This window comes from Grampus griseus, assembly GCF_964374135.1.
Source record: "Grampus griseus genome assembly, chromosome: 8".
NCBI classification, from domain to species: Eukaryota; Metazoa; Chordata; class Mammalia; order Artiodactyla; family Delphinidae; genus Grampus; species Grampus griseus.
In genome coordinates, this window is record NC_139002.1 from 9,021,830 (window position 1) to 9,046,795 (window position 24,966).

Consider the following 24,966-nt stretch of genomic DNA (forward strand, 5'->3'; position numbering starts at 1 on the left):
TTATCTGAACTGGATAGCATCAGGCACAGTTAAGGGTTAGGTACCTAACTGAAACCAAAAGGATTAAGTTTATGCACTGAAGGTTGAACCTGTGAGCCTTCTTTCCTCACTTTACTCCCAGAAATCTGGCAGCCTGGCTTGTATCCTTCAGAGGACATAAAAGCCTTCTCAAGGGAATCTTACCTATATAGAAGAAAAGATCTAAAGATACCAATATCAGGGATTTCATAATGTAACAATGCAGCCAGATCACAGGAGAATGAAGCCCACATTCAATAAGCCCCACCCCAAACCAAACAGACCTTCCAGTCATCTTTTTAGGGTCCCACTCTTTAATAAGAGCAAACAAGCAAGACTTTGAAAAGGCCTTTAATATGAAAGATGTCCAAACAAAGGAATATTCAAACAAAAAGCTCTTGGATATTAAAAAAAATACATGATAGTAGAAAAAAGTAAACAAAATAGATAGGTTAGGAACAAAAAGTTTAGGAAATCTCCAGAAGGAAGAATAAAGATGGGAAACAGAGGATTAAATATAAGAATATTGGGAGACTAATCTAGGAAGTCCAAAATCCAAGTAACTTATTTTTCACAACAAGAAAGGGAGTCGGGGGAATCCACAAATGACTCAAGAAAATTTCCCAGACAAAAGAACTTGACCTTCCATACTTTTCCCATACTTTCCATACTTTACTTTTCCAAGGTTAAAGTACCCAGCTTCTGAACACATCATTGGGAAAATTTCAAAATAGTACAAAGAGAAGATACTAAGAGGTCTGGGGAGGGAGTGAGAGGGAATGGACACATACAAAAAAAATAAGAATCAGAATATCATTGCATTTCTCAGCATTTAGAAGACAGAAAACAATGGGCCAATGCCTTCAAAAATAATTCTAAGGAAAAGTTAATCCCAACCTGGGACTCTACACCTAGGCAACCTATGAATCGTGTGATGACAGACACTCAAGACCTCAAGAAATTTATCTCCCACACACTTTCTTAGGAAGGTAGTGGTGATAAATCAAGAAAGAAGTCAGGGGATTAACACACAATATAACAGTGAAAGGATACACCAACCCAAGAGGTGTGTAGCAAACCTAGAGAGTAAACCAATCCAAACTGGAATATACCAAAACAGACGACATCTCTAAGAATGAATACCTAATGAGTTGAACATACTAAAAGGAAGCTGGCACAAATGAAGGTGAGTCTGGGGAGAAATCAGTGACGAGTACAAAACACAAGTGAAAAAACTCCCTTCAAAAATGTTATGCAGAAAAAAAAAGTAGTAACATTATATATACCACATGGCCTAGTTGTGAAAAGCCTTAAGGTAAAAACTACTGAGTTAACCTAAACCATAACTATAATAGAGCCTTGAGATGGTAAGAATATGTGTGTCCATGGGAAGAGAAGGATGGTGAAAAAGAACCAAATCCTCAATTTCCACACCAGAAAGTCAACAGATGATACCTAAAAGTGAAAAACCAACACATAGCAAAATAAAGCAAGTCATTTAATGATATGGAGGTAAGTAATATGAGAATCAGCTGAGTTGAAAGTGGGTACCTCGGGGGGGGGGTGTGGAAAACAGCGTTGTTGCTTTTTAGAATTATTTGATTTTCTTTTACTGTAACGATGGAAATTAGAAGTGCACTGTAACGATGGAAATTAGAAGTAAATTTTTAAAAAATATAGCTTCATGTAGCCTAGAAAGTAACAAAATTAAAATCATAAGAGTAACAAGTACAGTGATAAAGGGTTATCCCATTCCTACAGAGGTAAATCACTAATGATCTCTAACTGGTATTACTCATATTGGTTAAAAAAACAAACAAAAAACCCACGTCTGAATAACCTCTTCCACTAGGGAGGAATTCTGTATATAAATCAAGTCATGTATTTACATATAGTAAATCAAATCTTACATCAGATCTAAATCTCACCCACAGTTGAAGCACGTGGTACATAAAACTGGTTTGGAAGGCTGCTTCCTGGGTACACAGGTAGACCCGAGCATACCTTTAGGAGCACCATTTTGACTTATCTGAAAGTCACGTCATTGCTCCTGTTTCTTAAACAGGTAACAGTAAAGAGTTACCTTGTATTTTTTTTTTTAATAACTAAGGGTTTATACACATCACTGACATATGTCTTAAAATACATAAAATACCCTATTGTAACTGAACATAAGGCTGTTTGTCCTGACATTAAATATAGATGGAACTCCTGTGCTTTTTGTAGCTAATTTGGCAAGGGCTTCAGAACCAGATCATGGAGGTTGTTAGTGATATATAATAACAGAGGCTGAGACTAAGGGAGAGAGAAGCTCACCTTTAAATATTCACAACAGTTTTAGTGCATGAGCTAAAGGAAATCGCTAAAGGACAAGTGAGAGTACTGAAAAGCTAGATTTCAGATAGATACATATGGTTACAAATCAGCTAATTCAAAAACACCTACTGACCATCAAGTTCTATACACGATGTTGGAGGAGTTTCGTCCTCTCCATCGAGAATAATTTCACTGTTTGCCTTAAGTCTTCAAAACTACTGATTTAGTATCACTGGATTTACTCCTGCATAAAAACAAAAACACCTAGCTAGTCCCAAAGAAACTGGTGAGATCAGGTCTGGCTAGCCACCTTCTGTCCCTTGTAGTCAAAGAGCCTCTAAGGACAAGAGATGTTGAGAACAGAGACATGATGGCAATGCAGCTACCTTTCCTGCCCAGAAACGGCACTCCTCTGGTCCCACAAACTTTTATTCATTCAGTAAAAGCTTACTGAGCACCCACTATGTGCAAGGCATTGTGCTAGGTACTGCAGTTTTTGAAATGACAAAACTGTTTGTATATGTAGGATCTGAGCTAGTCCTTGATAGTTCTCCTGATTTGAGAGAGAAAGACAGAATGCCCCTATGTGGCTCATTTAGGGAGCCAAGAGCACAGATGAGGTCTGTTTTCTGTCCTTCTATCAGCCCAGCATAAACTTTAGGCTTCCTCAAATCAGTCATAAGTCAAAACAAATAAGGCACATTTTTAAAAAAATTCCCCCCTTTAATTGACCAAAGTAAAGCCATGACATTTCATTTGGTAACCTGCTCAGAATTATAAAGATCATTCCATTTGGCTCAGCCCATACTGCCCAGGACAAAACCTCCAGACAATTCTAATCTCGTCGTGCTCTGTTCTTATAAACTGCGTATTTTTAAACCATCTTCAGCGCCCTAAATGTGACACACTCAGTGCGAAGCAGATCAGAGCCGAACGGACGTTAACATTTATGTCCTTGACAAGCCACGATTATCCAGGTCCTTCACCTGCCAACAGAAAGGTATCAGTTTAATATTTACAATCATCAGGTCAACATGGGAGAGCTTCTCTACTGAGCTGGGTTCACCCAGATGGGGACAGATTATGTTGGATTATGCTGCCTGGTTTGGCTCTGGTGTGGGACTAGCTACTCTTTCAAATACAGCAAGAGTTCTCAACCTTTTCTTACGTAAGAGGTATAACACACTTCTATGTGACTCTCTATGCCATAAGTTCTTCAGTGGGAGAGAAGAAAATGTAGTTCGCAAACACACACACACTCTCCTTCTCTCCCTCTCTCCCTCTGTCCCTGTCTTTCTCTCTCCCCCCACCGCTCCAAGACTGACAATCACTAAAACAGATCAAGTCTGGCTCCAACTGGAAAAGTATCACTGTAACCACTTCCAGGATGACAGAAGACTGGAGTGTCTACTTTCTAAGAACAATCTAAAATAAAAATATTCTAAGTGAGTCGCAAGCTACTTTTTAGACATTAGAAATATCCCTATTTTATAAACATGTGGCCCCGTTTTTAAGCACTAGAGCTGCTTTCTCAGTGTTACATCTGCTCACCTTGTATATCCTGACCAGCCAATGTTCTGTGGTATATGCTTCCTCCAGGACATCAAGCTCAAAGTCTTTATTCCCAATCTCAGCATTCCGAACACGGTCATAGCCTAGTGGACGCTCTAGAGAGTGACAAAAATGGAGACACACATCTTTCTACAGTGCTTATTTCCTACAGAAATACTAAGTCAACTTGATTAGTCATCCCACTGGAACATTATTCCCTAGCATGCAATTTGTTTAGAGAGTAGGGCTTGCAGAAAAGGACATCAGTTAGTAAGGGCAAATCAAGTGTTACCCTAACTCACGTCCTCTCCAAGATGATGCTTGGCAGAGTGCATGGAGATTATCTCTTCTAAGAGACAGAGGGCTGACTTCCAAGCACCTTTGTTCCTGAGGATTACCACCCATGGCCTCTGTGATACACTAGCAACCCTTCTGAACCTATCAGATGTCACAGGCCTGCATCTAATTCAAAAGTAGTCCCAACTGCAGAACTAAGAAAGGAAAGAAGTCAGAAAGAAAGACTTTATCAAATTACTTTCAATTTATCTGAAGAAATGTAAAGTCCTTTATCTCGCTCTATCACCTTTCACATTCCTTTCTCCACTACAATACCGTTTACTGAGAGGCAATAAAAAGTAATGGGCAAAAGCACAAAAGCTAGAGCCAGACTGCCTGAGTTTAACCTGACCCTGCACTAGTTATGTGCCTTTGGGCAGTTAAGGAACCTACTTGTACCTCAATTTCCTCATATATAAAATGGCAATAATATTAGTATCAACCTTTTGGATTGTTATAAGGATTAAATGAATTAGTAGATATAGAGCACTTAAAGCAGTGCCTGGCATATAAAAAACACTGTATGGGGCTTCCCTGGTGGCGCAGTGGTTGAGAGTCCGCCTGCCGATGCAGGGGACACGGGTTCGTGCCCCGGTCTGGGAAGATCCCACATGCCGCGGAGCGGCTGGGCCCGTGAGCCATGGCCGCTGAGCCTGCGCGTCCGGAGCCTGTGCTCCGCAACGGGAGAGGCCACAGCAGTGAGAGGCCTGCGTACCGCAAAAAAAAAAAAAAAACACTGTATGTGTTAGCTATTACTGTTGTTACTGTTGTTATTATCAGGAATCACTCACTGGCTTCTGTGTAGACTTGTCCAAAGCGGTAGTAACACATCTTGTACATGAGGCAATTGAGCAGCACTGGAGAACCCTCACGGTCCACACGGAATTCCCCAGTTGGAGTATAATAATCATGTTCCTTGATATGTTTGCCTGTATCTGTGCTCCCTCCAATCCGGACCATCCACAGAAATTTGTTGATGTCTAGAAAAAAAAGAAAAAGAAAAACTGCTGTTATCACAAAGGTTGCTGGAGCTAAATCACCTAATGAAAGGTCACTATGTCTAAGGAAATTCCCCCAAATACTTTTCTAATGGGGTATAGTACCATTTAACTCTAAGTTATAAAAATAACAAAGCTAATGTATGGTCAAAACTTTTTTCCTCAAAATATACAGCTTTTCCTATAGATTTTCCTGTAGACTCCTAAAATCCTACGCTATTGGCCCAGACTTAGGTCATAACTGAAGTTAGTCCCAAGTATTAGCTAGGGCTAAGCTGTCCAATATATTAGCTATTAGCCACATGTAGCTGCTGACACTTGATATGTGGCTAGTCCAAATTAAGATGTGCTGTAAGTATAAAATACATGATGGATTTCTAAGACTTAGTCCAAAATAAAACAAAAAAAAGTGGGTAAAATATTTTGGTTACACATTAATGTTTTAGATATATTCAGTTTAATAAAATTATTTAATTCATTTTCCCTGTTTCTCTTTACTTATTTTGATATGGCTAATAGAAAAAAAATTTTTTTTAATAAATTTATTTAATTTATTTATTTATCTTTGGCTGTGTTGGGTCTTCGTTGCTGCGTGTGGGCTTTTCTCTAGTTGCGAAGACCAGGGGCTACTCTTCCTTGCGATGCGTGGGCTTCTCGTTGCGGTGGCTTCTCTTGTTGCGGAGCACGGGCTCTAGGCATATGGGCTTCAGTAGTTGTGGCACATGGGCTCAGAAGTTGTGGTGCACGGGCTTAGTTACTCCACAGGATGTGGGATCTTCCCGGACTACGGCTCGAACCCCTGTCCCCTGCATTGGCAGGCGGATTCTTAACCACTGTGCCACCACGGAAGCCCCGCTAATAGAAAATTTTAAGAATACATACGTGGATCCCACATGTCATTGGACAGCAATGACCTAGGGAGTAGCAGCTTTACCAAAAAGGTAGAGAAGAGAGAATGTGCTCCCTCTTGACCTACAGTTGCAAAGTTACAAACTTCTAAAGCACATGTATGAGAAGTCAACATTTCTATGTCAAACACACTACCAGGCTCCATAAATACTGACAGCACCATCAACTCAGGTTATCTCTTAGAATATATCACTCCCTGTATCTCCCCCAAAGGCTTTAAGGAAATAGACGATTAGTATAAGATGAATCATTGATCCGTAAGAAAAGATTCCTACTGCTACTAAAAGGGGTTCCAGGGAATATCACAGTGGTGAAGAACACAGACTCTGGATCTGGACTCTGGATAAACTGCCTGGGTTTGAATTCCCACACTGCCAATTCTAGGTGGGTGACCCTGAATAAGTTACTGAACCTCTCTGTGCTTCAGTTTCCTCATATGTCGAATTAGAAAAACAAGAGTATCTGCAACGATAGGGCTGCTACAACATTATAAGTAAAAGCATGTTACCTTACATATTGTTTGTCACATAGTAAGTATTCAAGAAATAATATTATTATCCTCATGGAATGTCTGCAATCGTACCTCCATCTTTCAAATGGAAAACCTGAAGCACAGCGACTTGCCTAGACCACACAGCCAGAAATAGGACCAAAAATAAAACCCCAGAGCATCAACTCAACTATCTTAGAGTACTGATTTTATAGCTCCCTGGCAGGTATGTTTGAAGCAAAAAGCTGACAAGCTTTGAGAATGGAAGACTGCACAGCAAAAGAAATGATCAACAAAATGAAAAGGCAACCTATGGAATGGGAGAAAATATCTGTAAACCATATATCAAATAAGGGGTTAATATCCAAAATATATAAGGAACTCATACAACTCAATAGCAAAAAACCCCCAAATAATCCAATTAAAAATGGGCAAAAGACCTGAAAAGACATTTTTCCAAAGAAGAGATTCAAATGGCCAACAGATACATGAATGAAAAGGTGCTCAACATCACTAATCATTAAGGAAACATAAAACTACAATGAGGCATCATCTCATACCTGCTAGAATGGCTCTCGACAAAAAGACAAAAGACATGCTGGTAAGGATGCTAAGAAAAGGGAATACTTGTGCACTGCTGGTGGGAATGTAAATTGGTACAGACACTACAGGATCAGTGGGGAGGTTCCTCAAAAAATTCAAAATAGAACTACCATGTGATCCTGCAATCCCACTTCTGGGGATATATCCAGAAGAAATGAAATCAATATCCCAGAGAGATATCAGCAGTCACTGCAGCATTATTCACAATAGCCAAGACATGGAAACAACCTTAGTCTATCGACAGATGAACAGATAAAGAAAATGTGATATATATATATATATGTATCATGGAATACTAAAGATTTCAGGGAACTATCCATTTCTACCACATACGTGTGTACATTCGCATATATAAAAATACATATACAAACAAACATACATACATACACAAATACTTTTCTGTACTATTTGGATAAATTATTATTAGCAAGAAAAAAACCTATAATCACACACAACCAAATGGTGCTGAAACAATTGCTTGTGAAAGTTCAAATCCATGGGACCACATCCCTGCTATCATCATTCTTCCTCTGCTTGTACAAGACACACCACACATAGAAACTAGTCTTATTACTTTATACTGACACTTTACATATACTATCCAGGTGGATTTGTTAAGTCTGTCTATATCAGAAGCCAGACATAATCTAAAATCTGAACATCTCTAAGAAGCAACCACATATTCAAAGAAAATTGAGACAGAAATATGAGGTAATTATTAACTGCAGAGAACAAGTTATTCTAGATAAGAATGTAACCATGGTGTACAGGTTGACTCAGCAGTAAATAATATTTACTTAGTCATGATGAAAACACTTTATCTGGATTTAACCAAAAACTGATCATTAACTCTACTGAGAAGATGCAAGACAGAAAGGGGGAGGGGATCATACAAAGAACTAAACTCCTTATCTACCTTAATAAGAAGTTGACACAGCGTATCTAAAATGATCGATCAATGAATAGCAGGATATACATATTATTTAGAAATATGTACATAAGTACTAGAAGAAATAACTGAAGGAATAATTTTCCTGGGAACTGACGTTATAAAGTAGTTTAGGGGCAGAGGACTTTTTTTTTTTTTTCTTTTTTTTTGCGGTACGCAGGCCTCTCACTGTTGTGGCCTCTCCCGTTGCAGAGCACAGGCTCCGGACGCGCAGGCTCAGCGGCCGTGGCTCACGGGCCCAGCCGCTCCGCGGAATGTGGGATCTTCCTGGACCGGGGCACGAACCCGTGCCCCCTGCATCGGCAGGCGGACTCTCAACCACTGCGCCACCAGGGAAGCCCTACCATTTTTATTATAAACCTTCAGAAGTATTTAACATTTAAAAATATAAACAGGTATTGCTTTAATTTTTTTAAGGCAGAGAACTATATTTGGATGATTCTTCTAAACATACGATTTTGCTAATAATCACAGGGAACATGGTTAACATATGCCATATAAATATATATATATAAAACATTTTAAGTTGGCAGATGATTCTATGGCTTAAACCCACTAAAAAATGTTAATTCTTAAGCTCATTTTCAGAAGCCTTATATTCTCTGTTGTTCACTGGTTGTGGAACTACTCCTAAGTCTTTAGACAATTATAGCATGCCATATCTACATGAGAAGAATTCTTTATATCTACTTCCTACCTGTTGCAAAATAAATAAATAAATAAATAAAAATAACCAAATCTCAAGTTGCAAATACTTAAAAACTTCCCCAACTAAGAAAATATGTTGATATTGGTAAAAGGATAGAAAAATAAAGAGATTCATCTAGTTTTCTTAGAATCTATGCCTTGTAGCTAGAAGTAGAATCAAGTACATTACCATCAGAGGAATACCCAGTAAGGCCTCCAAAAATGACCAGCACATAGCTAACATCAAGCTCCCTCATGATCTCATAGGCTTTTTCTTCTGTGGATGCCATTGCCTAGAAAAACACACGCACGTTTCTCAGCGCAAAATTCCAGGCCATGTGACCCCTCATGGAGAAGTATTTCCCACTAAACCCTGTGCATCAAACACTCAAATGACCCCTTCACCTTACCTGCCCTACTCGAGAAATATGGGTATTATTCCATGTGTTGTTATCCACTAAAATAGTCCGATTCGCCATAGCTGTAATCTGGTAGCCATAATCCCACCATGACATGACCTTCGCATCCTGAAAGAAGAATGGGAGATGGAAATAACAAGCTTCTCACTGCCTCCAAAATCAAATACAAGAGGGGTGGAAGGGCATCTGACAGGAAGTGAGATATTGCTAATTAATGTTTCTTCACAGAATAACATACGCCCAACAACAAAATTCATCTTGGTACCTGGTCCTACATTTACATACAATCATGAAATCTCAACCGCAAATTATACAACCCAACATTGCCAATACTTTCATCCCAGATCATCTTATACAAACAAGCATAATGGTGCGGGAGGTGTAGTGGGCTGTGCAGTATTTCCAAATAAACAGCCTGGTGTCATCAGATAACCGTATTAAATAAATGACCAAAAACAAAGTCACAATAATTAGTTACTAAAAAGAAGGGGGGTGGGGGAGGGGAAACAAATCACAGGATAGGACGAAAAAGGATTAAGAAATTCTTATAAGAATCTAACTCAGAAGTGCCATTCCCAGCAGCTATTGGAAAGAAAATCACTTCAGATTCTCAAATGGTATAAACCAAAATGTTAAAAGTGGTTATCTTAGGTGATCCTTTATGGAAAATTTATGTCTCCTTTTTCTTTTCTTCGCTTCTATTTTCGGATTTTTCTACAATAAACATGCATTATTTATTAACTATTTTTCTTCTTTTATAATTGGAATGGCCTACCTCATGATAAAATCACCATGCTGTCAATACAAGTGTCCAAGCAGAGTGCAGATAATTACCAGTAAAGGTCGCTTACAGAAAAAATCCTGAATTGAATGGAGGTTGACCTTTAAGGCTCATTCAACACCAGGTTCAATAGCTCCAATTTCTCCAAGCTTTCCACCCATCTAAAAGCTATCTGATTCACTCTAACATCAAATGTCTCTCCCTTCCTCCTACCGCACAATCCCACGCCTCCCAAATCTTCACCTCTGGAGTATTGTGACGAAGCCAATAGTACGCTTCTCGGAAGTCATCAAAAATGATCCTACTACCATCCCCACCACGAGCAGACAGCACAATGGACGGAGAAGAGTAGGCCTCGCTGGTCACCCAGGTTGAATGAAAGGTATAGGTGATGAGAAAGAAAGCCATGACGAGTATCATGCCACTTGCCACCTAGACAAGGAAGAACAACTGTGCTGTAAACCAAATTAAATTTATGTAATACAGAACAGCTTCTTACACACAGTCAGTAATATAGATGAGATGACTCAGAATAAATTAGAGGCTATGAGTTCATTCCGAGCTCTTGTGACAGTGCTCTACTTTACTCCCCCTCACTCAAACAAACAAACAAAATACAAATGCAAACACACACACAAAGACACACACAGTTCCCCAAGCCAGTTCTTTGCGTTGCTTAATTCTTACTTCATTCTTAATAGGGTAGGTAGAATCCTGTTGTTTCTTGTTCTTCTTGTCTGGTCTACTTATGTCCAAATTCTTCATATAAGTGGACAGCACCTGAGAGACTCCAATGCCAGAAAGAATGCACATAACAGGCGCCAACACTAGCATCAGACGCACCTAAAAAAAAAACGGAAGCAAGATCACAATCAGTGTTTCACAAATTACAGATTTCAACCTATTAGTAGATGATGACATCAATTTAGGGGTTTTCAACAAACATGATCTGTCAGTGAAATGGAACAAAAATAGAAGAGAAAATACTTGATACATCTATAGTAGAACATATATATTTTTAAAGTTTGTTTTTCAGGTCTACATGTATATATGTATACCCTGAGCAATGATACGATATAAAATGTATTTCTTAACTGTGGTTTGGGATCAAAAAAGTGTGAGAAGCACTAACTTAACTGCAATATATAAACTCTCTTCTCTCTTTTAACAACCTAGCACTCAGAACCCAGGCCTTTAAGAAAAAAACATCATCTCCCATTTTAAGACACCAGAAAGAGAGGGGAAGGAACCCACCCAGGGTCAATTTCTCCAACAAGTGACAAAGTGCCTCTCCCTAACACAAGGGTTATGAATCCAAGGAAGGTGGGCCCCACAATCAGAATGTATGAGTGCCCCATACATTCCTGGGAAGGATCAACAACAGTGAGCAGCTTTACCATGCAGCCCCTCAAGCGCTCAGAGGGAAGCCCCTGCACAGCATCAATACTGAACCTGCCATGCAGGGGTACGAAGAAAACCCTCAGAGCTAGGGGTGGAAAGGTTCGCTAAGACTGCAGGTATTCATTCCTCACCATCACAGCTGAAAAGTACATGCTGGTCACACCATACATGATGATGAAAATCCGGGCATCAGACAGGTTGCTAAAGCAGTAATAAAGACCAACTACAAAAGTAAAAGTAAAAAGAAGTGAAAAGCTGAAAAAACAATCATAGATACATGCAAAGATGTTACTACGGCACTCTTTAAAACAGCAAAAAATCTGAAACCACATAAATGTCCAACATTAAGGATGTAGTTAATTACAGAATATTTATAAAATAGAATAAAATACATCAATTAAAGTACTGCTGTGGAAGTTTATGGACCATATGCCTTCCTCTTTACACACCTCTGTACTTAAAAAACTAACAAATGATATATCTTATATATTATTTCTCTAAAATAATACTAAATAACAAATTATCGTGATTATGAAATTTTAAGTCAGAGGAAAAACTCTATCATCTGACTTCTAATCAATAAATAAATGGATGAATATATATCAAAGCGTTAACAGTAGCAACAGGTGTGTGGTGAGAACTCCTGAAATTTTACTTTTTGAAATATTTGTCTATATTTTTACAAATGACAACTTACTTTCATAATAAGAAAAAAAAAGTTACTTTAATAAAAAACAAAGTCCCTACCACTGGTAAATTCTAAGATATATCTGAATTGGCCAGAAGATAAGTTAGATGAAGAAGTTTTACAGTCAGCTATGCCTATTCTCAAAATTCAATACTGCCAAGAAGATAAATGGGGAGGAGTCAGGGATGAGGGGTGGGGTATACTAGAAGCACTCAAAAACCCTGAACTAGGGCTGAACTGTAACTTATGATACAAATGAACAGAAAACTGTGAGACTCTGAACTTGCCAGTATCTGCAATTGTTCAACTTCTGCTCTGCTTCAAATATTAGAAAAATGTGCTTAGCCATCCTCTGTATTGCATAGATAAACAGGCAAAAACCAAAAACAACAACAAAAGCACAAGGATGAGGGTATTTTACTTATTTTGAATCAAATGATGATTCTTAGAAAGAAGACCACTTCAGAACAAGGCAAACAGACCTGGAAACATGAAGACGAGAAGCTGCAGGTCGAAATAGTAGGAAGACCAGGTCGTAGGCTGATGCTCAGACACAGAGGCGATGATGGGGATGTTGTTCTTGGCATAAGAAGGATCCAGCAGTGAGTAGAAACGGCCTGTCCAGGGAGATATTTTTCCTGGCAGCAAAGAGGCAACAAATATTTCACAATTACTTCTGAAACAAAATAACATGTGATCCTAACTAATCACAACTTTCCATTTAATAAGCTTCTCTGAGACAGAGGACTAGGTTTTTGTTTAAATGCCACCAATACTTCGAGAATTTCACTCCTTCCTTTCTTTCAAACTTGAGAGTATTTTTGTCAGCACAGTCAGTAGAATAAAGTCAGGTTGTATATAAACTCAGAGAGAAGGGAGGCAGAGATACTTCCTAGAAGGGTTTTAGGACCAATCTGGTCAAACCAAGGCCAATGCTATAAACTAAGTCACTCAGCCCTCCAGTGGTGCTCTGAATACACAGAGTCTTGGGCAAAATCAAATCAGACTCTGAGAAGTGTACGTGAGGAAGATGAAGAGAGGAGGAAAACGTGGCATGCTACCCAAACTAAACAGTCACGGTTTTGTCATATGGGATTAGATGAGGCCACGCTGTAGGGCAAGCAATGTTAGGATTTCTCCCACCCTACCAATAGGAAAGAAAAGGACGGACACACACACAGACACACACACACAGACACACACACAGACACACACACAGACACACACACAGACACACACACACACACACACACACACACACACACGAGAAAGATTAGCATGGGAAAATACAGTCCTGTCACCAAGTGTAGGTCTTCTGAGATTAAGAGCTGATCTAATATGATTTTCTTTCTATGCTGAATCCAGACACTGGCTGACAATAGGATTGAATGTGCAGAAGTTGGACTTTATATGCTTGAAATCAAGAGAAACAGGAGGAAAGAATGAATCTTTCTGTGGCCAGGAAATAACCCATATTTTTGGAGTTTATTCTATGTTCATACCCATTTACACTTAATACTAAAAGCCTTCCCTACCTGTCAGCATGAGGAGAGCTCCCACGGTGAGAAGGACAAAGCCTACCAGGGAGATGACACTTCGGAAAAGAACTTCAAATTGCTGTGGATTCAACTTGCTGCGTAGATAATCCACAAAGGCATGGATCTGGCAGAGACCAAAGACCCCAAAGGCTGCCATGTGCTCTGATGAAAGGACCGGCTGTAGGTGAAAGCATATGTATGAGATTGTTAGGAAAAGAACGGGTCCAGCCTTGACCTGAATTATCCTGACCAAGTTCAGACCAAAGGGTCCAATGAGTTCTGAGGCCACCAAGGAATTAGGACCAATCTAGAGGAGGGTCTAATTCACCTACCTCATTTTTCAAAGAATATTTAGAGTCCTCCAAAGTGTACCACACTCTATCATTATCACATCTCTGGCCTTTGCTCAGGCTATTTCTTGAGCCTCGATTGCAATTCTCACTTTCCCAAAATTTGCATTCACAGAAATTCTGATCATTCAAGGCCCAATGCAAATACCATTTCCTCCTAACCTACCAAACTGAAATCCATCACTCTCCTCTATATTCCACACACTTTAGATCTCTTCCATAACTTAGACCAATGGTCTCAAACTCCACCAGGCATAATCATGGCAGGGGACAGGAAGAGGGGGGGTTTAGACAGACTGCTAAGCCCTACCGCCAGAGTTTCTGATTCAGTAGATCTGTGGCAGGTCCCCAGAATTTGCATTTCTAATGAGTTCCCAGATGCTGCTGACACTGCTGGTCCAGGAACTACATTTCTAGAACGACTAGACCACAGACTAGTGGTTCTAGAAGCGTGTGCTTCTTTCCCAACAAGACTGTGACTTCCTTAAGGACCAGAACCACATTTTTACTTTTAACATTTCCCAGGTATTAGCAAATTGCATACAGCAGATGATCAGTAAAGAAAAACTTGCTGACCTGAATAAGGGTTCCACTTTCGTAAGAATTTTACATGACAAATCACACATACCACATTATTCTCTGACTTAACAGCTGTCTCTTAACCCTGTGGGGTAATGTGGTTAAAAGGTTCAGGCTTTGCTTGCTAAAGAACTTTCACTTGGGCCCGATTAAGAAGTTCAGGGGTCATTACTATTAAATGGAGTCATTCGCATTAAAAAGGACTGAAAAAGATAACTGTGATCACTCACCTTAACTCAGCTCAACCAAAATATCCCTCCTCCTCCCATAAACCTAAGCCAAGTTAGGAGTCATTAAATTCAAACTTCATGAACAAATATTAACACACTCCAGGAGGCAGACTTTAATGACCAATAACGCTGTTGCTTCAGTTAACAGAAGCAGTGTTAGCAAGGTCAGACCTGTGAATAAGTTTTACTATCCTCACCAGAATCCAAGATAAATCAATTTAGTTGGAGCTGCTTAGAAAAAGTGGAAGCAGCTAAAAACCTCACTCAGTCTAAGGCTCACCTGGAAACCCACAAAGGAGATCTGCATGGAAAGGATGGTGCCCAGGCAGTAAACAGTACAGTAGGCCACATAGATCCGGTGGGAGAAACGTCCTGTGAGCATCAGCACCAGTACATGAAGCGGGATCAAGTTGATCAAGAACACATAACCTCCCCATGAAGAGACCTAGGACAGGATAAAAAAGAAAAGTTCGTCTGAGCACTCCTCCTTGGATCACCACCATGTACCTTAGGATGTTACCTGTGACCTTTTTTTTTTTTTTTTTTGCAGTACGCGGGCCTCTCACTGCTGTGGCCTCTCCCGTTGCAGAGCACAGGCTCTGGACGCGCAGGCTCAGCGGCCATGGGTCACGGGCCCAGCCACTCCGCGGCACGTGGGATCTTCCCGGACCGGGGCACAAACCCGCGTCCCCCGCATCGGCAGGTGGACTCTCAACCACTGCGCCACCAGGGAAGCCCTACCTGTGACCTTTTTAAAGAACATCTCTTTACAGTAACCAAAAACTTTATTTACACCAAGTGGTTTAAAGAGTTTAAATAACTGACTCTTTAAGTAGGAAAATCAAATTAACACCCATTACTGTAACTCAGTCCTCTGTTTGCTATGGCTCCTGCCATCACGATCACAAAACAAGAGGCCCCCAACTCTCAGCATTAATCTGGATACACCCTACGGTAAGGTCACACAGAGGATTTAGGGATTCAAGGGAAATGTGATCAAGTGGAAGCAGTTAAGGAAAGAAGTCTCGTTGTTTACAAGATTGAACAGAAAAAAATATACGTCAGGAAAGGAAAAATTTAAGGGGAACACACCAGAAAAGAGAGTTGGCCAACCAATATGTACCCATAGGAAATACAGTATCTGGAAACCTTTAAAAATTAAAAAAATTATCTCTATCTTGCTATTATACAATGGATATGCCTGCCTGCCTTGGATTAGGCTTTGTATGGACACAACAGACTATATAAAGACTTTTAGCCTCTAGTTCATGGTCTCAAAGCCCAAGAGCTACTTCCAATTTATATCAGTTGATCCCGATAGGTATTCAGACATAGAGAGACTCCTGAAAGTAGGGAGTGAAGAGTTACCATGTAGAAATAAGCAAGGGCACACTTGGCTGCCCAATAGATGGAACCAGTCTTTACTGCTTTGATCCACATGTAGTAGGTGAGTAGCATGCAGAAGATGGCAATCCCTGCAGAAAGAACACAAAAATCCAGTAAAAGGCCACGCTGGAAGAGTATTTCATACTGTTCTGGAACAAACTACCTGGATTCATATCTCAGACCTACTACCCATTAACAGTGTAATTACTCTACCTCCCTTTGTCTCAGTTTCCTGTAAAAGAGTCCATAATAGTATCTACTTCATAAAACTACTGTGAAGACAAATTTAACTATTGCATGTAAAGCACTTAGAACAGTACCTAGCATGCAGCAAGCACTCAGTAAGTATTAGTCATTATTACTACTATTCTTTCCAGGCACTAAATTCCCTGCTGTTTCAGTCCTAAAGATATCCCGTACTATCAAGCACCAGCCTGCCTCTACATCTTACCACAAGCTGGTCCATATGCCCTGACTGCCTCTCTCCTTAATATCTGCCTAACGAAGTTCCAACTTCAGGGCCCAGTTCAAATACAACTACTTCCAAAAAGCCTTCCGTGATTCCCAAATCTGAATTAATCTCTCCTCTCACCACGTTCCCAAAGTACTCTGCTCACCCTTCTCTCATGGCACATAATACTATCTGCCCATTATTATTAATTTTTATAGTCTGCATTAATCTGTGTTAATAGATTATAGGCCAACATAATTTTATTCATTATCTATCCCTATAATTCCTTAATTATAAGCCAATACTCCTATTCATTAACTATCTTTATAATACCTAACACTGTTTTACCAATAACATTCAATAAATACAGGCTGAATTGGAAATAAGTCAATAAAAGTCACCATAGTTTTAAGAATATGCATTCCTCTCATCTAGGAAAATAAAGCAAATGTTTACAATGTTAAAACAACAGTACCAACCAACACTAAAACTTAACTCTACTTTTAGGAGTACAGAGATGAGCCAAAGGCCTTATATAAGGAAAATTACCAGCTACCTTTCTAGAGGAAATGACAGAGAGAGAATATAAACTTGTCTGAGGTCCCTTCCTGCCCTTTTTTTTTTTTTTTTTTTGGATGTGGACTGTTTTTAAAGTCTCTATTGAATCTGTTACAGTATTGCTTCTGTTTTATGTTTTGGTCCCCTGGCCGAGAGGCATGTGGGATCCTAGCTCCCCGACCAGGGATCAAACCCACACCCCCTGCACTGGAAGGCAAAGCCCCAACCACTGGACCACCAGGGAAGTCCCTTCCTGCCCATTTCTCATCTTCTCACCCAGACACCATTTTTGCTATCACTAAACAACAGATTTGAACCCAGATTCTACTGCACTTCATGAAGCTCTACTAGATAATGAGGTGAACAGATCCTCTTCAGCCCTTTAAGTCTTACCTTCATTATCATAGGAGCCAGCTACAGATCGGGAGATATAGCCAGGAACTACAGCAATCATGGCTGCAGCAAGAAGTCCAGCTCCTGCATCCTGTAAGACAAGAGGGGTAACAGGAAGTTAACACCAATACATCTATGAAAGAGAAGAGAGGATCCACTAGTCCATTCTGCTTACAATGGGCCCAGGGAACAGTCTGACACTTTCCACGGTAGATGTGATGCTAGAAATGTTTGCAGCACAAGAAAGCTACATACTTCACAACCAATTCCCTGCGATGATGGCAAGTCTGAAACTGAGTACACACATGTTAAGAACAGACAAATCATGTAAGCTGTCAGATGCTGCCCCAGAATGGGCTGTTTGGCTGGAGTATCCCCAGATTTATGAGTCCCTACCCCTAACAATATCTGCACACCACAGGAACACCAGTCACCCCTCTACAAGCTATCCAAGGACAACCAAAGGAAGACCATACGTATTCGAGCTAAAAAGCCAACGAAGACAGGTGACAATCTCTCTGGACTAAAGATGCCAGGATCTTAGATAATAAAGCTGGAATATTCCTAGGCAATCTGTGAACTCAGGAGAGAAGAACAACGAAGTATAACCCACACTCCAAAAAAGGAAGGACTTGTCTGTTCGTAAGAGTCAAATTTGGAACAAGGGCAGCAAGGAGAAGGATGAAAACGTTTCCAAATTAAACTCAAGCCCTCCTACTAGTTTATCACCTCTCAGGTATCTCCCTGACACCATAGCCACAAACTAAGAATAGCATGCAAGGAGCCAGGGTCAGCAATGCAGAAACCTAGAAGAAGAGAGTCAGTATTATGGAGTCTACTACAAAAGCCAAGTGGTTTAAGAATTTTTAAATAAACATTTGAAAAAAAAAATTAGCAAATAATTGCTAACTGTCCATTTCCAGTAGGAAGACCTAACCACTTCAGAACGCTTCTTGTAGTTATTTTTCCTCTCCCTTAGATTGTGAGGAATTCAAAATCTAAACCTCATTTTCAATATTTTTTTTCCCATATGTAGCAATTTATATTTGACCTTCATATGTTCTCTTCTAAGGATAAACAGTTGCTAATGACAAGAAACCACATATTCTCGGGAGGGGCTGGGGTGAACTCAGGAATTCGGCTCAGCAAAAGCGGGCTTTAGCCTCTGGCTCCCTGCCCTTCTAAGGCTCTCAGTCCCCCACCCTTTAGCATCAACTTGAGAGGTTCAACAACATTCATTCCCAAGCCTCCTGTCACCCCAAATCCTTCACCTTGAGTTCTTTGGTAAGGTGGTACGTGACGATGGTGGTGAAGGAAGAGAAGAGAGGGGCCAGGAACACACAGACATTCCGAATGTCGATGGTGATGTGGAAAAAATGGAGGACATGGTAGATTGCAGCAGAGGTGATCATTAAGCCTGTAACCAGAAGAAGAAGGGCCAATAGGTTATCCTAGTAAGACAAAGACAAGGGAAAGAGAAAGGGAAAATCCAAGTATCAATAAAGTGATAACACCGGTTTTGACAAACCACCAGAAACACTAATACAGCAACTGCAGGAGGCCTATAAATTTCTCTCCTATGGATTCAAGCAGAAGTCCAGAATTTACGGAAAACTACCCATTCCCGCTCTCCCATACATGTTCTCCCTTCTATATAAGATCTACTTTTAGGAATCTGCAAGCAGAATGAAATTACAAGTGTCACAAAACGAAGATATTAGAAATAAAAGACACTGTTCCATAATATAAAAATATCTCACTGCTGCAAAGGAAAAAAATCCTGTTCCCCTCACCTGGGTAAATTGTTCCTCCAATGATTCGTCCCAAAGGGTACCAGGCCCGGTCATCAAACCAGTTATGGAATTTATAAAATCCCTCCTCAGCCAGGAACCGGGTAGTCCGATAATTAAAGTACCTATATCAAGAAAGAAATGAATTGTGTCTCCTCCTCTCCATACCCAAACACTTGCCTCAGTTTGCAGTGACTTTTGCTCCTCAGGTTACACCACTGAGGAACTTATCATTACTCCAATAACAGTCAGTTTGGTACCAAAAAGTATTTCAAGCATGAAAATCATTTTACATCACCATAAGCCTCCTCATTTATAGCTCCATGCTTGTCTCAGTTAAAGCACTGCTTCTCTCATAAGGAAATGCAACCGTAGTCTAACCTTATAAGAAAACACTCAAGAAGGATGCTTCACCAGGCTGGCATGTAGTAGGCATTAGCCCCAGTCAGAAAATTCAAGCACTCCAAAGACAGGACAGCTGAGATGTGGACACCAATAAACTTGACTCTTTTCAAGTGACAGGAACACACAGAGGAATATTTCCATACCACAGGCAAGGAGACAAGGATAACTTTAGGTGATGAGCATCTCTAAAGATGTGGGTGTAACACCATACGCAGGATGAACATTTTTTAGTCCACTCCATAACACAAACTTCTTAATAAGTGTTTAAACTTGTAATTAGATCTACTCATGTTGTTATCCAAAATAGTTCTGAATGCCACCTCCATGGTAGCATAAAAATACAGACTACATAAAAAATACTTGACATAAAATGCTTACAGTTATACACGGACACAGTTCTTTAGGTCCAAGCTATGTAACCCCTTCTCTTAAGTTTCTCATTTAAAAAGAAATAAAAAAGACAAAAATATATATGGAAATAATAAAAATATAAACAAATAAATAAAATAAAGGGAGCTGTTTAATCACTAAAGATAATCATTACTAACCATCTTTCCTGCCCACCCCTCTAACCCCATTTCCTCGTTGGTCAGTCAAGTTTTAGCAGCTGAAGTAAGTAAAGTAGCAGATGGCAGAAATCTCTATCCTTCTGGTTGTTGCTGATGAATGTTATTTTGGTAACTGTCAGGGAGACAGAAGGGATGGGGGTAGAAGGCAGTCAACGTGTGTCAGAATCATGTCCTTTACCTAACAGTAGGAGAGGCAGAGTCACACAGAGGAAGTGCAAGTTAGTGGGAAAAGGTCTGGCCTGGGTTCACACCCTGGGCCTCAGTTTCCTGCTCTGCAAAAAGAAGTGTCAAATCACATGATCTGTACAGTCCCTTTCATCTCAACAACTACAGAGCAGATGCTCTTGCTTTCCCTGACCATCTCATCTCAGTGTTTGCTCATCTAGAGGGTCTGAGAAAAAGCCCTAACAGACTGGTGATCAAGAAACAAAAGGATATAAGTTTCCTCATTCATGAGAGAGAAAACAAAAAACAGAAAAAACTGATTTGGGAGGCCTCAAAGAAAAGATCTGTATGCCTCCAAAGTGCTTTCAAATATCTACACAAAACAATACGACAAATCTGTAAATACATGCAGGTATTAAACTTGAATCCATGCTCCATAAACTGAATATGCTATTTTTAAGATATCAATGATGTTTCAAGAACCTACGATTCTGGTTCTCCAAATTTTTAATTAAGCCTTAACGCTAGGTAATATAATATAGTTACTCCAGTGTCTAGAAACAGACAAACGTAGATTCACATCCTGGCTCCTCCATTTACTCTGTGTGTAACCTTGAATGGTCTCTGCCAGCCTCAGCCACATTTGTGGAAAGGAGACACCACTACCTCCTTCTCGTAGGGTTATTGTAAGGATTTATAGATAATCTGTAAAACAGTTCTTGGAACAAAATGAAGCTCAGTAAATGTTTTTCACCTATGCCTCTTTTTATCTAATAAAATCTCCAATCCAACTCACAGCTTTAAATTTTCCTCAGTGTCTTACAACTTAACTGATAGGCCCGATTTCTAACATATTCACTGTTAAACAGAAAAAAGTCACAGATCTCAAGTTCATGACTTAAAATTTTTCTTTTGAACCTCAAACACACACCAGGCCCAGGCCCCTTTCCCTCAGTCTGCACCATTAACTGTCTACCAAGCTGAGAAGCCAGGCTTCTCTTAGCTTAGCCAGATCTTAAGTGATAGGCACACCAGCAACGCCTCTCTCATTTTTTAAGAGTTTGAGAGACTCGCTCAAATTCCAACAGAAATGTTTCAAAAGGAGACAATTATCTCCTTTAGAAAACTTGAGAGTTTTCCCCCCAAAATGTATAGAAAGTCCATCTCCATTACGGAGAGCTCACTGGAACGTGAATCTGATAACCATGAACCTAAATGTTTCCCAAAGGAAATACCAGACCAAGTAAAGGTACTCACGGATCAAATTCATGGATGACACTTTCAAATCTCAGGACAGCAAAGAGACGAGTGGAGAATGCTGCAAAAACCAGAGAACTATTATTTTAATGGTAATGTACCATGAAAAACAATAGTAGGTAGTAATATTATAGAGGTAATAGTATTATCCAGCACACAAGTCACAGGAAATACAAAATGATGCTGAATAAAGTATTTATCCATTCCTCCCACACAGAAGAAACAGAGAAGTTCGCCTTCCCCTGACAATGACACCTACATTTCCACTTAAGTAGGACACATTTAACTACTTATTGTTAAGGCCTATGACAACACATTCACCTACTAATATTGCACCCAATTTACATGGTCGTCTTGTATATATGTTGACCTCCCCTCCCCACAACCTTACCTCCCCAAACCTTAGTTTGAAGCAAACTAAGAGGTAAGGAAATCAAGACTACTTATGACTCATGAAGAGCTAGAAAAACCTAAGAAAACAGAGTAAGTTCTGGAGAGATTTTCAGAAATACTAAGGCAGGCAACCACAGAAGACAAGTATCTTTTACAAAATTCAGTATCTCAGAGTCCCCGGTATCTCTTTCAGTCCTAAGAGAAAACAGAATTAGTACAGCGTGTTTCTCATTCTTTCCCAGATGATCAATAGTCCCAACTTTTATAATCCTTGTGTTTCTTTTATTTTGCTTTCGCAAAATTCTACTGATTGAGAACAGTAAAAAGAACACATTGCAATCTGCTGGGAAAAAACAAGGCATTTAAGAGAGCCATTGTTGATTTTTCAAGATTTTCTCCTTTCCATATCTGAAGAAAGAGAGGTCCACGTGCACACTCACATAACACAGCAGCCATTGACAGAATTAGAAGCTTCAGAAGTGTGTCCTGCTTCTCATAGGACAACCGTAAAAATCCCAGCTTGGTCATCTTGACATCAATGGGTGGCAACAGATGACACTCAAATAGCTAAAATGGAAAAGTCAAGACCATAAGATATTAAACACCTTCAACTTACCTAATTCAGTTTCATATTTTATGGTGGTAGAGAAACACAGAAACAGGAGTAATGCGCACACCAGAGAGGGTCAGGGCTAATACTAATACCCAAGTCAAGCCTGAATTATGACCAACTGGCAAGTAAGTAGGCAGGTCAGGTCTGTGAGTCAAGGACGAAAAGGAATGAGACTCTATCACCACAATTCTGCTTCCCAGTCCTTGCAGCTAACGAGCACATAAGCACAATTGGCAACAGTGTGGTACAACAGGAGTAAAGAAGAAACACAGAAAAAAGGGGGTTGGAGGAAGACATGCAAAGAAAACAGGAAAGACTGGAAATACAGAAAAGAATAATTAAATGGAGAAACAGAGCATTCAAGAAAAGGCAGGAATGTATGAAAGAAAGCAGGGAATGAGCACAGAAGTGAAAGCAGAAGGCTGAGAAATAGAAGTCATGACTGAATCAGCACAGTTTACAGCCCTAAATTTCAGCTTCAACTGACTGGCTGCAAACTTTCTGTTCCCAATCCCAGTGGGGATGCAGGGTCAACTAGAGAGCATGACTGCTCACTCACTAATGCAGGTACAGTCATGCACTCAGAAAGAGAGGAAGATACACATAGATCACTGCACTTTCAATCGCTTACATCGCACTGTAACTACTGCTCAGATCTACACCCACTTCCCATCAGCTGTCTCAAAGCATCCTGGAATTGACACTGCTGATTTAAGCCACTAATCCCAGAGACAGCTCATGGAACCAGATGACAATCTGGAAGGAAAAGAGAATAAAATTTTCCTACTAAAGCAAAGAAAGGTTGGGCTGGGGTAAGGGGGGGGGCGTACTATATTAAAATAAAATGTTGAGGGAAGCAGGCTGTAGACCATTCAGAAGAGTGATCACTTGGCGGACAAGATTTATCAGCACTAATTAGGAGGTTAGCTATTTCTGTTTAAGACAGCACTGCCTTCTTAAACCATAAACTGGTCAAGGACTAAGTGACAAAGAATATGATAATAAAGAATATGCAACACTGTACAAGACTGCAGGGGAAAAAAAGGAACCTGGATCCTTCCTGATCTTTCTCCCACTATTACTAGAGGAAAGGAGCGGAAAAAATAACACTGGACAGGGTGGAAGGCATGAAGAATCATATATTTCTAGCTCCAACTGTGGGAAATCAAGCATCTTTTCCATAACTGTCCCAGAGGGGTGGTTTTACATTTAATCCTAATCCAAAAGGAAAACCTTATCTTGAAATCAAAACTAAACACCTGACTCCAGGAAGTCCCTAATCCAGCCACATCCCTCAAGTTTGTACTTGTTTTCTCCCACGCCTGAAACAGGAAAACTTACCACCGCTGAGCTGATATGAGCCACACGCCTAGAAGACTAAGCGGACGAAATGAGTACTAGAACCTCTACCTGAAAACTGAGTAAAGAAGCTGGTAATTTAGGCCAGGACCTTAAGGGAGTTTCCATACTGTGCTCTCTGGTCGTGTTCGCACACCGCTAAAGCAAATAAAGGCAAAGTCACTTTCCTTAAAGCACCTGGCATCTGTCCTCCACCTCGCCTGTGCCGGCAAGCTGTGGCCCCCTGTCCCACCCTGGCTCTAGTTCCGAAGACGGCAACTTGCCCACCTGCTGGCTCACACTAGCCCCACCCTCCCCCACTTCTGCTCACTCCTGCGCGTCCCTCCTCCCTCCGTCTCCCACCTTCACGAAATGCAACACCCCGGACACCACCCAGCGCCATCCCACCGCCTCACCACCCCACCGCCTCAGCATCCTGAGCGCCAACCTCTCCAGGACTAGTCCCAGGGTCCGATCTTTTCCACGCCCTCCTAGCCTAAGCGCCCGCCCAATCCTAGACCCCCGCCATCCTTCCATTCCAGGTCGTCCCCCACACGCCACACGCCCCCTTCTCTGCAAGGCCTCAGACTCTGCCCGCGCCCGCGCCCACGCCCACGCCTGACGCCGTTAAAGCCCCACCAGCGCCTTGGACTGCACTTGCCCCTAACCCTCAAGTTATATCCTAGGGTCTTCTCACCTGACCCGAGTTCCTAAGGAACCCGCTCGCCTCCCGCTGCCATCCGTTCAGCGGCGCACCCAACCCTCGCAGCGTCGGGTCCGCCTCCCGGACCTCTCCCCATTGGTT

The 24,966-nt window shown here is 40.6% G+C and overlaps 1 protein-coding gene across 3 annotated transcripts; it reads right to left on the bottom strand.

Annotated features, from left to right (window-relative positions):
* Positions 1 to 3,036: 3,036 nt before the first annotated feature.
* Positions 3,037 to 24,954, bottom strand: STT3A (STT3 oligosaccharyltransferase complex catalytic subunit A). 3 transcript variants are annotated; one of them, XM_082659665.1, is made up of 19 exons: positions 24,859 to 24,934; positions 23,455 to 23,579; positions 22,651 to 22,777; positions 21,818 to 21,878; positions 19,425 to 19,546; positions 18,903 to 19,048; positions 17,632 to 17,722; positions 16,212 to 16,318; positions 15,124 to 15,288; positions 13,682 to 13,862; positions 12,629 to 12,784; positions 11,590 to 11,681; positions 10,745 to 10,900; positions 10,301 to 10,489; positions 9,268 to 9,384; positions 9,048 to 9,150; positions 5,013 to 5,201; positions 3,886 to 4,001; positions 3,037 to 3,320 (listed from the first exon to the last, which is right to left on the bottom strand). In XM_082659665.1, the coding sequence occupies exons 3-19, from the start codon at positions 22,736 to 22,738 to the stop codon at positions 3,282 to 3,284; spliced, it is 2,118 nt and encodes a 705-aa protein (XP_082515791.1). In that variant the 5' UTR covers positions 22,739 to 22,777; positions 23,455 to 23,579; positions 24,859 to 24,934; the 3' UTR covers positions 3,037 to 3,281. The 3 variants fall into 3 exon arrangements, with proteins under 3 accessions (XP_082515791.1, XP_082515793.1, XP_082515792.1); XM_082659667.1 differs by lacking the exon at positions 23,455 to 23,579 and having other exon boundaries at positions 24,859 to 24,954; XM_082659666.1 differs by lacking the exons at positions 23,455 to 23,579; positions 24,859 to 24,934 and adding an exon at positions 24,165 to 24,234.
* Between the last annotated feature and the right edge of the window lie 12 nt (positions 24,955 to 24,966).

Coding starts and splice junctions, on each gene's coding strand:
- STT3A (XM_082659667.1), bottom strand. CDS start 22,738: ATGACCAAGCTGGGATTTTTACGGTTGTCCTATGAGAAGCAGGACACA. Junction 21,879..22,650: donor GTCAATGGCTGCTGTGTTAT/GTGAGTGTGCAC, acceptor TGGTTTTTGCAG/CATTCTCCACTCGTCTCTTT. Junction 11,682..12,628: donor TCTCGTCTTCATGTTTCCAG/GTCTGTTTGCCT, acceptor TTACTTTTGTAG/TTGGTCTTTATTACTGCTTT.